The sequence below is a fragment of the Coccinella septempunctata genome, chromosome 4, assembly GCF_907165205.1.
Source record: "Coccinella septempunctata chromosome 4, icCocSept1.1, whole genome shotgun sequence".
Classification (NCBI taxonomy): Eukaryota; Metazoa; Arthropoda; class Insecta; order Coleoptera; family Coccinellidae; genus Coccinella; species Coccinella septempunctata.
Genome location: NC_058192.1, coordinates 25,567,028 through 25,584,532, shown reverse-complemented (window position 1 = coordinate 25,584,532; position 17,505 = coordinate 25,567,028). Strand labels below are relative to the sequence as shown.

The 17,505-nt window shown below is 33.9% G+C and overlaps 1 protein-coding gene across 2 annotated transcripts in view; it reads left to right on the top strand.

The window, feature by feature from the left end:
* The window catches only part of LOC123310661, a 56,331-nt gene that overhangs the window by 21,986 nt on the left and 16,840 nt on the right, over nt 1-17,505 (top strand). For both annotated transcript variants that reach the window (XM_044894215.1, XM_044894213.1), the window contains exons 4-6: nt 4,357-4,463; nt 14,334-14,525; nt 15,233-15,607. In XM_044894215.1, coding sequence (XP_044750150.1) covers nt 4,357-4,463; nt 14,334-14,525; nt 15,233-15,607 — 674 coding nt within the window. The remainder of the gene's footprint in view (nt 1-4,356; nt 4,464-14,333; nt 14,526-15,232; nt 15,608-17,505) is intronic.

Genomic DNA, 17,505 nt, shown 5'->3' with positions numbered 1-17,505 from the left:
TGCAAGCTGAATAAAGCAATCATTCTATAGAAGATGTAGAGCATGTATTAGAGCTCATGGTGGTCACTTTGAATACCTCTTGTTAAATTTAATCCAATAAAATGATATTACTTTTACAATTGTTATTTTCTCTCGTTTTCTTTCATTATTGATGATGAAATGAAATAAGTTTCAGCACTTTTTTAATTAGAAAAAAACAGTATTCGGGTACAAAAATTTACTTCATTACCTACTTGAAATGAACTTAAAAATATTGATTTCATAACTGAGTAAAAATAACGATGTTGAAATATGGTTTCATTGTTTTACTGAATTAAATTTTACAAAAGGTGTTCAAAGTGGCCACCATGAGCTCTGATACATGCTCTAAAGCTTCTAATGAATGATTGCTTTATTTTGTTTGCATGTCCCATTCCAGATGCTTCAAATTTTAAAAATAAGATTTATACTAAACTAGGTCTTGACTTATTGTAATAGGAATTCATTATTATTGTGTATTAAATGCTGGAAATACAGTGAGTTATACCATTTCGAAATCTAAATGACACGAGCATGTTTTTTCATAATTTGGCACTGTTATGATCAAATTTAGAAAACAAAACACTCGGCTCTAAACATTAGAATTAGGAGAAAGATGAATAACCCAACAACCCTCGCCCCTAGCATTTTTCAGTGAACTTTATTGATTTTTCACTATAGACATACAATCTACTTCAAGCAATCGGTAAATGGTTCAATGTGAAACTTTCACACTATATCTCGGTTATTTATCTGAAAATTAATTACTTCCATATATCTGGGGACACGTGCCACAAATTCGTAGGGTGACTTTCAATGGAGGGTGAATTATGCCGATTTAACGGTGAGGGGTACAGATTTTTAATATTTATTATCAATCATTTTTATTTCGATAATATCTATAGGCACTGATAAATGAGCATTTCTATCTGCATTTGCCATACATATAATTTTTCTTTGTGAAGGTTACATATTTTTGGCAATTTATGTATGAGAATGAAGAGAAAAAATTTTCATATCTAAACGATTTCGATGGGACAGTTTGCGTTTACTTTTATCAACTCATTCCTGGTCGAAAGCTCTCACAAAAAATTCTATACTTTTTTTTCAAGATGCGCTTAAGCTTCACAACAGGAGACCATTTTATTCTCTCCACTTATGCCTGTTTGCACTGACTTTTGAATCAGGTTTTTTAGAATTGAGTCTTACTCATTTCAATGATTGTTTTTTGGTAACTACTATAGAAATCAGAGAAATGGGTGAACCTGCATTGAAAAATTTTTGTGCAAACGGATATTATACCTACAGAAAACTATCGCTAACTGAACTTGTAAACAACTACAGTAACTACAACATACTTTTTCACATACAGTGCATCTGGTCCAACGAAAACTTAACACCTCGATTTTCTGACTTTGAAATGAAAATGTGGAAAATTGCTCGAACTCGTCAATTTCTGATTCGGGGAAATAACTTTTCCGTGATTAGTTTATTACATGCTGGATATGAGCACCATTCACTTCCATGCAGTTATAATATTTTTTTTGAAAACATTCACTCAATATTTCTGGTGTAATTTGACGACATTCATTAATGATCCGAGTTCGCAAATTCTCCAGTGACTCAGGCTGGGTAGCACAAATCTTGGATTTCAGGTGACCCCATAAAAAAAAATTCAGTGGAGCCAAATCAATTAATATGAGTGGCCATCCAATATGTACCCTTCTTCCAATCCAGGCGTGACGAAAATTTTGATCTAAGAACTGACACACCAGTTGAACGAAATGAGGTGGTGCGCCATCTTGTTTTAAAATTATCGTTCTCCAATAGATCTGAATGAATTTGGCCAATGAGGGTCGGCGAACGGGATCATCCTCTCTGAGTTCCTGAACCAATCGTACCTTATAAGGATTTAATTCATGTTGTTGTCAGGATTCTCATTATTGTTGTGCGTGAAACACCAGATACATCGGACAATTTCCTAGTACTTAAGGTCGGATCCATTGCTACATGACCTCAGACAGCCACGTCCCACACTTCGTCCCTTTCATGCACCGTCTTTTGGTTTCCGACTAAACTAGTAGCGTCAAATTTGGAGACCAATTGCACAACGTAAGCAGCAGATAAATTTTTTCCAGGATTTCGTTCGTTGAGTAATACCTAAAGAATCTTGATTTAAAAACGGCATTCGCTAGTCCCTAATTTACGCTTTCAATTTTTACGTGAAGCCTTGATTTAAAAAAAAAATTGAAGTATTGAAGTTAAAGGACGTCTTTTTTCCAATTTAGTTGTTTTTTTATGAGTAAAAAAAACTTGAACTTTAGTGTCAATAAAACTTGTTCTGACAATCATTTTTCGACAGTTTTTCGATATATTTCGATAAAAATAACGACGGGGTGACATCGGCGATTGAATTCTTCATAAATTGCAAAGATTTTAATAGCGATATATGCCAAAATTCCTCTGAAATTCAGGAATAACTGAAAATTATTCAATAGTCCTAATATTACCTCTCACGTGGTAATTTATACTTTTCAACTGACTCAGTACGTAATTCAGGCTATTGCTCGAAGATGTGACACATTTTCGTATTTGGGGTAGCATCCGTAAAGCAACCAATGTCGATTGTTCTGATCTCGAATTGTATTTGTATGTACTACTTCCCTTTAAATAAAGCCGATATTGTTCGCATGTAGTTATTTAAAAAAACAAATTTTTTCATTTCCACACTTTTTTTTACGGAATACACCATTTTAATTCTACTACAAATTTACAATCGCTTTGACACACTTTGTAACGTTCTTAAAAGTTCACGATAGACTATGGTAAATCAAAAAGATGTTCCGTCTACTTTGTTCGACAAATGGACAAAAAATGAATTTTTTTTTGACGAAAAATTAAAAACATAACAACCAAATACCTTCGAAATATTTCGGTATAATATTCTCGAGATGAATTTCACATTGCCTCTTTCACTATTTTCGCTGTTTTTTCATTATCGATGGATATTTTCAAGACAAAATTTTTGGGTCAGATAGTGCTTGATACGATCTTCGAAATTAGTTATCGCAACACAACTCATCCTTACTAAAAATCCAGGAGTTTTGCTCCCTCCCGTTAGGGGGTTGATGTTAGGGGGTTGATGTAACGGGGTTGAAAAAAGCGAAAAAAGTTGTTCCCCATCGAATCACAAATTGACGGGTCCAAGCACACATTCACATTTTCATTTTAAAGTCGAAAAATCGAGGTGTCAAGTTTTCGTTGGACCACCCTGTATTATTCAGAAAGTCTGACTTGATATTCAGATGACTAAAATGTAATTCCGAAAATGTAACTCGTAATTTGGAATTTTTAATTGTCAATCAGAAAGTAAAATTTGGAATTCGGATTTTTTTAACTGGAATTCTGAAATTCATCGTTTTACTTTCACAACTAAAATTGGAAAAGATGTAGATTGCAATATCACTCATAAAATTCGTTTGGAAATCTGTCGAACTCAGTTATCGCATTATTGGGTTATTAAGTATTAGAACATACCTTTTTCACTATTCGGTTCTATAGATACCTAGCCACTCCATCGTTTGATCAACTCACTATAGTGAGCTACCTATAGTACCGAATATTGAAACATGTGTGTTCTAATCATAACACAATAACAGCTAAGATCGACAAACCCATTAATACTCATTTCATTAGCTAGAGTTTTTCAAGGAGCGTCAAAAAAGTATCCAATGCATTGAACCCGCAATCCAATGCAGCTAAAAGTGAAGCGTCACATGAAAAAAAACGTTTTTTCCAATAACGTTGAAAAACTGTAATTGGAAATGAAGTCTTAATTCCGTGGAACGAAAGTGAAAAGACAAACCCTCGAAAACGAGTAAAAAACGACAGATTCTGTTGTTGAATGTTGAAGTGAGTAGCAAAGGATACAACCAAATTCAGAGAGCAGGAGTGGAAAATCGATAATGCGTAATGAGATAGTAGGCCATGGACCTCCAGCCTCCTGCCACGTAATGGGGCCAGTACGTTGAAGTTCAGGGTGCAAAGAAAATGGCAAAGCCGTGACCTTATTCGGAATTTCACGGGTAGGAACACTATCTTTCCATTTGCCCTCCTCATTTATTTCACTTTCGAGCTAAAATACACATTTGTTGATAGAGCTTCCGCTAATTAGAATATATATATGTATATGCAGTTCCAGAAGTTCTCCGGCGTCTATTCTTTCAACAGGAATACATAATATGTTATTTCATATCTATAGTAAAGAATTGATTCATTCAGTGTATTGATAGAAAATGTATATAAAAATTTTTTATTATACTTTTTGTTTTGTTTCAGGTGTTCCGGAAATAATCATTGTAGTTTTATTCTGAATGAAGACTGTCCAGGTGCAAAAAACTATTGGGGAGAAGGAACACTTTACGTCAAATATTCCTGTATAACAGGTGGGTCGTATGCTTTTTTTATACGTCATTCATTTAACTGATTGAACACTAGTATACTGTAAATTTTTCCACTAGTTTTTTTAACAATAACTGTGTCTTAAGATTTCAAAGAGAATTTTATCCTTTAAAATAAAAATACCTCAATAATATTGAACTGACCAATATGGTAGAACATGATAGATCTAATTTTTATATGAAATAAACACTCAGAGTACAAGATTCCCCGATACGAAGAATGAATTGTTTTTCATGATGAACTACAAAGCATATCCAAAATTTGCAACAATCGGTGCACGAGGTTCTGAGATTTTTTTTTTGGCATTTTCACCTAATTCTCTCTTTCTCATAAAATAAGCGAATAAGAGATCTGAAACTTTCAGGATTCGATAATCATTGGTACCTACAAATCCTACCAATATCGTTATCAAATATTTTTCAAGAAACAGCATGCTTACACACACCCCTAGGGTCTTTATTATCCAAATTGTAGCTGGTTCGAAATTTACTTTTTACGACTTTCCACAAAAAATTTTGGTTGCCAACATGATAAGTGCGGTTTGTTTATATTTCCATCTCTATTGGAGAACCATAAAGAGTCTAGACTAGTTTTGATACCTCCGTAGCACTCTAATTTTCAAGTCAAAGTTACTAAAATTTAGAGTTACTGTGTATTAAGATGAAAGGTAATAGATTAATTTCGAATACCTAACTACTTCCATAGAAGCTACAGTATGTAGAAGTCGCAGTATTGAAAAACTATTTGTAATCAATCGATATACAGGCTGATTTTTTTAAGTGTTTCATTAGACGTATTCGAGGAAGGAATTGTAATACGGATTCAAGATTTTGGATTTGCATTTTAGAGTACATGAGCTTGAATTGTAAAATATTTTCAAGCGGAATCATTTTCCGGTTTTACTGGAAACGAATGTAACTTCGTTATTTCAAAAGCAACACTCTGTATATTTATACATATTCAAATTCTTTGTTCAATTCTACATTGATATTATATATGATATGATATATAAAGTTCGTCAATGTGAATTTCTTTCGTTAAGTTTCTAATTATCTTTCTTGCAATTCTGTTAATTTTGCCGCAAAAAAAAGAACATAATTTTGATATATCATTCTAGTGTAACTATTATTGCATGTTTTGCATAGTGCTTGATCAGTAAAAAGAGTGACAGGTCCTAACATAGCCTATTTCAAAAAATACAATCATACAAATGAATCTGACTGTGTTATTCGATTTTTATTCAATAACGGCGAAACTACTGATTTTAAAGGCATAAGGGACACCCTAATTAGTTTTTGACGAGCAATCGATTGGAGTTACAAAATTATAGGGTTGTCGTTTGAAAAACTTAGATATCATAGTTTTATTGAGGCTCACTTTGGAGCCCTGTTTCAGACACCCTATAATATATTTCCTCATAATTTATACAAGAAACAGTATTAGCGTACTTTCTCTTGTTCCACTTCAAGAAGAAATTCTTAATTTCTCACAATGAGGGATTTTGAAGATAGGGACACTAATTTGGGACAATCTTTTTTTCAAAAAATTTGATAATCAGGTTATAATTCAAAAACCGCTTGAGTGGTTGCACATATCATACATCAAATCAGTGTAGAATTGAACGAAGAATTCGGATATGTATAAATATACAGGGTGTTACATTCGAAATAACGAAGTTACATTCGTTTCGCTAAAACCGGAAGTAGATTCCGCTTGAAAATATTTTACAATTCAAATTCATGTACTCTAAAACGAAAATCCAAAATCTTGAATTACAATTCCTCCCTCGAATACGTCTAATGAAACACTTAAAAAAATCACCCTGTATATGCAACAAATTATGTCTTCACAATAAAGACGTTACTTTGTAAAAACCAACTCCAAACTGCAAATACTCATATAAGCTTGGAAACAGATCATCTACTACATATTTAATTACATTGTTTTTTGGTGAAACTGTTTATTTTGATAAGTTGTACCTTCTGTTGAAAAAAATCACCTTTCAAGACAAGAACTGTTGAATTAACTATTTTTTCAACTGAAAATCAAGCAGTGAGTAAATCGATAGTCCGTCAATCAATTGAGTGATTCCCGGATCAAGATTTGCGAAAGCGGAATTCAAAGTTTTTATGCTCATGCGTTGCATTTTCATTGTTTGCTACTTATACATATGCTAACATTTGAAAACCATCACTGTTTTTTTCGCACTCAATGAAATCACAATCTATAAGTGATCGCGATACTCATTTTATCAGTATTTTGAGGATTCTTTTCAGATTGCCACTCAAGCAACTGGCAGTGAATTACGTATATTATTTTATTCCTTTATGATTTCATGCGCCCCTAACTCCTATTGAATAGATTACAGAGAGTGTGGTTTCCAATATCTTCAGGATTAAACGAATATCACATCTTACCAACTTTGGTCATAAATTGAACTAACATAATATCCTTTGCCATTACAATAAATAAGCATTCACCTGAGATTCCTATGAGAGGTATTATGAGATGATTTCTTTTCGGTATACTTGCGAGGAAAACGTGATTTCCCTGGAATAACAGGAGTTACAGAAAGCGAACCTGATATGAAATTATTTCCTGGCCATCTAGATTTCTACATAATTTGAAATTATGTAGAAATCTAGATGGCCAGGAAATCCACTTTCGGAGCGATTTGTCCTAAAAAACTGTAATAACGTAAATTTTGTATCGTATATAGCTATTGATGAGTTGAATCGGTACTACCCATCAGTCCATCACCTTGCTTTTGTCGAACTGACGACTAAAGTAGCTTTGTTTATAATTTGCGTTTGGTAAACGTCAAAATTCTGATCTGACTCCCGGGTCGAGACTGTCGAGAGTATTTGCTGAGCAGGCTCCGGTTATTCGTCGGATATTCAGTATTTTTCGCGTTCCTCAATATGCATTGGTTCTCTTCTTGATAGGATTTCCCAACCCTGTTTTCGCCTGTTTTCATCTCTTAGCTCCTCCACTCAGTGCTTTCCCACAATTAGATAGAAATAATAATAATAGAAATAGAAATAAATAAGAGTAATGTTTATTTAAAAAAAAAATCCAATACTTGTATATGTTACCGGCAATGTGTAATAAGTCAGGCATTCTATACATTACCATTGAGTATTAACCCCCCCATACTCAATGACATTGCCTAGGCAATGCATAAAATGCCTGGGTCTCCTTGGCAATGTATGAAATAATACGAATGTGTTTTTTCATTTTATACTTTACCTATACTCCATTCAAATTTATTTTAGCAGTCGGTTGGCCATGGAATAATTTTCTCAAGTTTTTGTAACTAGAACGGAGTAAGGTTGGCACTCATGAAATGTCGTTAATATCATAACGCCGTTGCCACAAGTAATATCAATTTTTATTACGAAAATGCCGAAAGTGATTGAAAAAAAAGAAATAGGGTTTCAGGAAGTGCTATTTAGAATTCAGGTCCGCCCATTCAAATAGTTATACCCTGATATTCTAAAATCCACAATACATCAAACGATAGCGAACATATTCAATGTAAGAGAATTCATATAATGTTTCATCCGAATCCAAACAACTTATATTTCAGCTGAATGTTTCAACAATCAGAAAGATTGTGTATGAAGAGGATGACGAAGAATTTCCTTCTATTGGGAGAACCAAAAAAGTTGTAGCATTTGAGAATTTTGTGTTTGAGTGAATTAATGCGAAAAGTTTACTACAGGATTTTCGATGAATGTCATCGTAGAATGAGTTCCCGAAAATAGATTTTTCTATTTTTCATTTGACTTGTCCTATACATTGTAAATGTCTTAAGGTACCAATAAATACCTAATTATTATTATTATATCAATGTATTCATATGAACAGCCACAAATACGCGCCAGTTGTCCTGTTAATTGTTTATTCATGTGAAATTTTTGTTTAAAGGTGAAGTGCATCTTGACTTGAAACTTCCTAAATCCATTTAGGTACTCATTTTTATGAGAGATGATTTTTGATGAAGAATTTAATATTCTTGTAATTATCTGTTAATTACTTCGAGAGATACCCATTCCTAACCACTGCATGTCATCTTCGGGTTGATATTTTTGAAATCTACAACTGATGTAACGTATTCATACTTTAGCCAAAGAAGATAACGCTAGCTAGTGCATATTATGATGTTAGACTGATCTCTTGTATCTTCCATGCAAATAACTGGATTTGGTATGCCTTCAATCAGTTTGTATAAACTTCAATTATGTTCGCCACATATTTTCCGAAGAGATTCGACATTGTGATAAAATACGTAATAACAGAAACTTTTACGTAGAACGGGCAACATAGCGTTGATTTAAAATCCAAAAATGTTTTGACAAGCATCATAACCCCACATTTTCGTACTATACAGAGTGAAATCTGTCAAATTTCCATGGCCAACCGACTGCTAAAATAAAAGTGAATGGAGTATAGGCACTGCATACAATACCTAGGCATTATTCAGGTGTGAATTCATTATCTTATTAGAATGGGTGAGAACAATTCGTTGTCTTCTTAGGGGATCTCGAAAACTAGGTATAAGAGCTAGGAGAAAACGGATGACACATTTCCGAACTCTTTTTCAGAAAAATAGAGAATGGTGAAAACCGTAGCCTCCTACTATCCTTCGTTTTCGAATTATAAGCAAAAATTGAGATTTGGACGATTTCGAAAAGTTCTCATAACTTTTTTGTCTTTGAACTTACAGATCTGAAACTTGAACATCCTTAGGCACTTTTATACGTAGAATTTACTGACAAAAGTTTTTTTCCACTTCATAAATAACAAATTCAATGAAAGTTTCCGTATAAAAAAACTTCGCATAATGATTCGAAATGAAGAAATATTTTGAGCTCGTCAGTGGATTCTACGTAAAAAAGTGCCTGTAGAAGGTTCAAGTTTCAGATCTGTAACTTCAAAGACAAAAAAATTATGAGAACTTTTCTAAATCGTAAAAATCTAATTTTTTGCTAATAACCCAAAAACGAAGAATCGTAGGAGGCTACAGTTTTCACCATTATTTGTTCTCTGAAAAGAAGTCGGTTGTCGAGATCCCCTCAGTGAAAAATGAATTTTCCCCATCCTGTACTATTTATTATGTTTTGTAATATATAATGGATATCATTTTATGATTGAAAATTTTTTTTTCATATCCTCTGTTGATGGAGGTTTGAAGAGATATCTGAGAAGCAATTCTGAACAAAAATTACTAAGTTTTCATATCCTAGATGATATGTTCAATATTTACTTTTTATTTAAAATGAACATCAGAGACACTCGTTAATCGGCCGCCATTTCAATGAATTCCCAACTACCGAATGCGCTTCTTAAATCTTAAATCATCAACATCTTCCCTCATCAATGAGATCTTACCTTAACACATGGCCTGCTAGGCGTAAGGTATTCTATAGAATACCTAGGCAACGTATGAAATGAATAATATTTCATACCTGTCAAAGGAGATTTCATGCATTGCCTCACTTTTTCAGGCATTCTATACAAGCGATGTATAGAATGTCAGATTTTACACATTGCCGGTAACATATACACATATAGAGTCATTCGGGGCAACTGTGCGCACTTTTGCCTTTCAAACCATACCCTGTTTCAAATGTTGAAGCTGGGAAAATTAAAACATATTCATAAGATAGAGAATTTTTTAATCTATAAAAAGACATCAAGAGCCAACAAACAAAAACGTTTTCTTTCCGCAAAAAGAAATTTAATGGTGAAAGTCGGAGTGCGTTCACATGCCCCGTATTGCGGGTAAGTGTGCGCACCCTCACGGGGTAAGTGAACGCAATGCTTAGTGAACCACACAATCAAAACAAATTACAAAATAATATCATCAAAATGTTACAATATTAGAGAAATGCTGTTTATTGTCAATACAGAAGCGCCTTTTTACAAGCAGTGCATTATTGTTCGTGCCACAATTCCTGGTGAACACAACACTTGATACATTCCCCTGTTGGTGGCTCTTCATATTTTTCCGAACAAATAGGACAAAATTGATCTCCTCTTAACCAAGAAAATCAACAATGTCATAATTTATTCCTCACTGAACTAATGCTCATATAATGAATCTATGCGCACACTTTACCCAGTAAGCCAAAATTTGAATTGACGTTCTTATAGAGTTGAGCAGCTAAGAGAATCAAAAATTTTTTATTATATATTCAGATTAATATGCCCATGATCGAATAAAATATTGTCACTGTCGGACTCGGAACTTGGACCTGGCAGAATTTGCAGAGATGCTGAAAATTAACAAGAAAACTAGTGAATTTGATTGATGGCAAATAAAAAGTTAACGAAACGTCGCACGGCGCACTCCTATGAAAAACTAATCTGGGGATTCTGCGCCCTTGCTTCACCCAAATGAACCCCTCTTTCATACATTGCATAGTCGAGATATACGCACTGCGCACACTTACCCACTGCGCTCAGTTACCCCGAATGACTCTACACATGTATCATCAAAACGAAATAAAGTCAAAAAACAAAATTGCACTCAGTACCTAATCACAAAAAGGCATTTAGGTACTCTAGCACTGTGTAAGGCTCCAGCTTATTTAACAGTTTATTTAATTCCTATTTGAAACCATATATGTTGTCCATTTGCTTGAATCGTAGAGATTTTACACATTGCCGGTAACATATACACATATACACATGTATCATCAAAACGAAATACTGTCAAAAAACAAAATTACACTCAGTACCTAATCACAAAAAGGCATTTAGGAACTCTAGCACTGTGTAAGGCTCCAGCTTATTTAACAGTTTATTTAATTCCTTTTTGAAAACATATATGTTGTCCATTTGCTTGAATCGTAGAGGTAATTCATTGAAAAGCTTCATACAAACATACTTGGCCTCTTTCTCTGTAATCTTTGTAACTGTCAGTCTATGAATGGGGTGCACAAAATTGCACCTTCTACTATAAGAATGAGATTGTAAATTTTCCCTGAAATATTTTCGGTTCTGAAAAGAAACATGAGACATTCTTCAATAGGTACTGCAGCAAAAGTAAACAAACCACTGCTCCTAAAAAAACCTCTGCAAGATGCTCCTATAACTGAGTTTGTTGATAATTCTTATACATCCCTCTTTTGAGTTCTGAATATTTCATCGGAAGCCTTGACATTTCCATAGAAAACTACTCCATATCTAAGAAGTGCTTCAAAACTTGAGAAATTATTCATTAAAACCAAATCCACTTAAATACCGTGACATCACTCTTAAAGTGTAGCACACCGAATTTAACTTCTTGGTAAGTTTATCGATGTGAACCTTCCATGATAAAGTTTCATCACCAATCTCTACCCCATTTAAGCTAATATGATCGGAACAATCAACATTACTTCTCCTAGTTTCGAAAAAAACACAATCAGTTTAGTTTTGATTCAATAGAAGCTCCTCTTTTGTAATCCAATTCGATAAAGCTTCGTCAATTTTATTCAAAGCAGTTAAGGCATTTAGGTCTTTCGCAGCTACTAAAATATTTTTATCATCTGCATAATCACAAAGAAAAGAATTCAAATTTGCACCGGAAATGTATGATATACAAATATGGATATGGCGTTCAAAAAAGCTGTTATAAAACCAACATGTCGAATTATGGACCGATACCATTAATATCTAATCTTGCGAAAATTTTTGAAAAATAATTTACTTCAGGATTTCAAACTTTATCAGGAAACTCAAATTGATATAAAAAAGACAGTACGGTTTTATGGGAAAATTGGTTAACCAAAGACACCTTGAATTTCTTGACTAGCCTAATATACCAAAGACGCGATAGAAGTGCGCCAGCGGCTGTAGCTTTTTTAGATTTGGCAGATGCGTTTCCGTTTGATACGGTCAATCACAAAATTTCGTTGGAAAACTTAAACAACTACGGAAATAAAGGTAAAGCGCAACAGTTTCTTACTTCATATTTGGAAAAAAGATTCCATTGGATGAAATTTGACAACGTTTTAGGCGTTTATGGTGAGGTAAGAACAGGAGTTCCCCAGGGCACTATTTTGGGACCGTTGTTGTTTCTACTGTATGTGAATGATATGCTCAAAACTGCACCTGATGATATAGTTATTTCTTTTGCGGATGACACCGCTGTTGTGTCGATTGCATGTCGAATATTCACCAAAAAAAAACAAAATATGTACATGGTTTTTAATTTTCCACAAGCTTGCTAAAGTGATGACTGGATGCTGTATTATGCACTGTTTCATGGTGTTATCAGTTATGGAGTTGTTTATGGAGCTTACTCTAACTTTCTGAATCTGTTGAAAAACCATCAAAAAAGAATATTGAGAATCGTTAACAAAAAATTAATAGTTCGCAATAACCCTTTGACAATGGAACTGCTTTTTTCACTTGAAATACCATTAGGACTTAGTAAAAGATGAATTCGTGAATTCAGAAAGCATCACTAGAATACTAGAAACAAAAATATACAATTGCCTATATAATAATATTCAAGACAGTCGGTGGTAAGAGTAAGAGTGGTATTGTGAGAACAATTAGTGTCTTTAACTTATTTCCTATAATGAACTAAAGATTTCAAATAGTCGATATTCTAGAAATGTTAAATTGAAGAAAGGTATTTCGTCACATTTGAGATTGAATTAAAATTCATAGTATTATTTTACAGGGTGTCCCTAAATTGGACGTACAAATTAAAAGAAGACGAGATTCTTTGAGTAATTTTTAAAAGAAATATGCCTTCATATTAGAGGAGCTAAATCTACTTATCTTTCGAATTGACCAGTGTTAAAGATCTCAAAGGCAACAAAAACAATTATTTTCTGCATATTCTTCGGCTTCCTCCTCTTCATTATGAGTTTAGCTTGTTTCATTAGTTTTCTTTATTTTTTTAGGCTTCTTATTATATATGTTATATTTATTTCTCACTCAAAACACTCCTTTTCACATTTTTTTATTTTCTATAACAGTTACTAATGCAGCAATTTTATGCTCAATAGTTGGATCCTTTTTCTTGTCGGAAAAAAAATATGACCATAAATTATGTGATTTCGAACCACAAGGCAAATGGAAAAACTTTGCCAGAAAATATACGATAGACACCTAGGTGCAAACAATCCAGATTAATAATTCGTGATTTTAAATTGAGATGTCAATACAAAAAACATTACTAAGCTAGTGGATTTGAAAGAATGAAACATATGGGACCAAGTATAATAACAATCCAGATTCCAGATATAATTCGTAAAAATATTACAGATATGGCAAAGAAATTTTGGTGAAAACCTTCTTTCAATTTTTCTTATACAACTTTTGTACATTCACAACCGCTTTCAGTCTACTGCAATCGAGTATTGCGTAAAATAGGGAGACACACAAACAGTATATGAGTGTTGTAGACAGGTCTCTAACAGTTGTAGATTGTCTATGGTTGTAGATTTCAAGAAATCGCCTATGTTACAACCCTACCCTGTCACAACTCTTCTCGGTCTCCCCTAAGAATCTCGCACAGTGTACAATGTACGTATTGATGAACCATACAAAAGTAATACCTACCTAATCTGCAATAGGCCGTTTTTTTTTTAAACTGCTATCTGTATAATAGAAAATTCAGCATTTTCCGTACACTGGAAAACTAAGTCAACGACTATATCTTATGTCATTGAACATCCGAACGCATTCATCTTGACTTTCCCCTTCTCAATTCACAATTTACTTATAAGAACCCAAGAACCATATTAACTTTTTGTTACTTTCACTATCATGTGATGGATAAAATTATGTGAATACTACTTCAGTGTAGAAATTGTCGGAAAAATTAACATACTTTTTTTTTTCCACAGAAGATCGAGTTGTGAAGTACTGCAATCGTGAAATTGTTCTACCAGATCCAAATAATGTTGGAATATCCGAGGGCTTCATCAGAAATCCCGGATATCCAAGATTTTACGGAGGTCAATCACCTTGCAGGTGGAAGATTAGGGTACCTAGTGAACAAAGGATTCAGCTAACGATATTTGATATATCCGTTATAGGTGAGTAGTCTGATTGGAGAGACATCCGATAGCTGAAATTCATATAGTATACACAGGGTGAATCTTCAACTCGTACAAATATTTTGAGTAGATTATTGAGGTAGATTTCAAGGCTTCTTCTAGTACTGCTTCGGTATTAATCTATTAAATTTTGGTTCAAAAATCGAGTTAGGTAGTTAATATGATAACGACTTAATTCGTAAAATTATAATGGACTGAACTCGAAACATGGAAAATTCAAGTCAGTTTAAGATTGAACAGGCTTGTCAAAGTGTGCCGCTTATTTTTGATGTAGAATGCGTGGTTAAAATTTCTTGGTTACGATCTGGACCACCCTGTATAGAGGGGATTTTTGGTGATGATTAATCGTGAAGATTTCTATCTTCTGTCAAAGAAAGACTCACTTGATATGATTAAATATGAATCTTAGCTATACAGAGTGAGGGGCACGTACCCCCCCCCCAGACGGACGGATCTTTCTATACATACTTGAACTCTTTAAAATAAAAGTGAAGTTCATTTCTCACATTTACTGTTGATTTTTTTGCTCGTCTGCCTGTTGTGCCCCCTCCAGAAAAAAATCCTAGATCCGCCCTTGTGTATCTCCATTAAATTTGTAGTAAAGTGAAAGGAAAGAGGATGATAACTACCGTTATCAGTTATCATATATACGATGACCAACTCAGCTAGATATATTTTTTTTTCAGTGGACAATCCCCCAACAGAAGGTGATTGTACCAAGGATAGACTGGAAATAATAGACTCAGAAATTCTTGTTTATTCGACGTGCCATCAGAAGGAGCCACCAAAGGAATACCTATCTTTATCGGATAGTCTGGAGATAGTGTTGTACTCTTCACAAAGACTGACTCCTCTAAGGGGGATATTGTTACATTACACTGCCGTTGGGTGCCCTACTCCTGTACCACCAGCAGATAGCTATTTGGTGTACATAAATGATACCTTCGCCGCTTTTTCCTGTTGTGTTGGATACGTTTTTCCCGATACTGGAACAAAAACTAGACAACTCACCTGTGAAGGGTCCACCTGGAGTGAAATTATGCCATTGCCCAATTGTGAACGTGAGTTACATAATATAATAATATACTGAATGTTAACTCAAGTGAAGATGCAGCTATATTGTATTTTGTATTGCAGTTAAGAATTCTCTACTTCAATGGAATTTTGTACTTGTAGTGAAATTTCCATTTGACATTATCAGTTCATTTATCAGGAGTTTTTCTGAACCTCTCTATATCTTCAAGCTTTTTCATTTCTAGAATCGCTACCTGCGCCGGCGGTCATTTTAATCGAGTTACCAGATGTCAGACTCAATCACTTTGATCAAAAAAAATTAATAAGTATAAAGATTCATAATCCAAAATCCTGATGGAATTGTTTATTTTTAGCTCAACTTTCAGTGTTTTATTTCAACATAATAGCTATTTTTCATGCAATAGATGATTATTTTTTTAGAATACAACATCATCATAATTTTGAAATATTAATAGGTATCATGTCTGATATATTCCTGTTAGAAAATCCAAAAATTGTTCGAAAGGTCGTATTATAGAATAGCCAGATTTCCAGATCTCTTTCCTGGACTCATATTTTTATGAGGTCATACGGAAGAATAATACCTTAATGCCACAGAATACGTAACTTCCGAAGAGTTTCACGCCAAATGATACAGAGTGGCCAGAATGAATGAACACCTCATAGAGGAGCTATTGAGCTCTTTAAAAAAATACCGCAAAAAGTATATCACCTGCGGAAATGAATTTTCTTCCAAAATAACGATTTTTCAACAGCTAGTTTCTGGTATGAATGGTAAAAAATAAATAAATTGTCTCAGGACCGGTACTTTCACGTGCGAATAAATAAATTTATTCGATAGATAAGTCTTATTCGTAGAATAAGTAAAAATGCTGTCTTTTCACTTTCAGATAATGTTATTCATCGAATAAATCTGTAATTGAAACTCGTTAATAAGATTTTATTTGTCATAGATCGAATGTCGGTACGTCATTATTGGTTTAATTTTTCAGATTCTGGATGTATGGTTATTCTTTGTGTGATTTTCACGAAATATTTGCTTTCTAGTTGGAATTATGACAATTTCTACAATGCGGTGTCTTATTTTACATTAATCAGTGAAAAGTAGTATACCGTGCTTTCATAGAATTGTTATGCGTCAAATAATTTCATCTGAAAGCACCGAAGTAAGGTATCCTTCAGATAGGAAATTATCCGACAGATACTTATTGACAGTGAATAAAATTTATTCGAAGGTGAAAGTATCGGGCCTCAGTATTCTGGGAGTGAAATATTTTACATGGAATACTCCAATAGATATGCCGAAAACCGTATCAAAACAGCTGCTCTATCCGGGAAAAAATCGCAAATTCAAGATAGGCAGTCTTGAACAGTAGATAAGCATCTTCAAAGATTTCCGATCGTAGTCATGCGCCACTGAAAGGAATTTTTTGGAAATCTTGTACTTATGGTTATTCTCCTGACCACTTTAAACTTGAATTACTCGAAAAAATGATTTTTTTGATGATACATCAAGAAAACCTTTCAACAAAAAGCACTTCTTACCATGGGTTTCATAAAACTTTCATTGCCCAGTCAACGACATGACAGTCATGAGTCACTCGATTTAAGGTGTCTACACAGATTACAGAGTAGTGGGTGTCTACAGATTACTCTGACGTGACGTGGGACAACGTCATAATGCACATGCATGATTCAAAAATCTAACATAAGGTTTTGTACGGAAGCGTCCAAATTGCTCTGACCTGACGTGGGAATGCACATCTCACGTAACGTCAGAACAATTCGAGCGCTACCGCGTAAAACCCTTATAGATCATGCGCATTATGACGTGGTCCCACATCACGTCAGAGTGATCTGTAGGCACCTTTAGTCGATTTCCAAAACAAAATCACTGAAACCTTTGCATTTCTGAATATTTTGA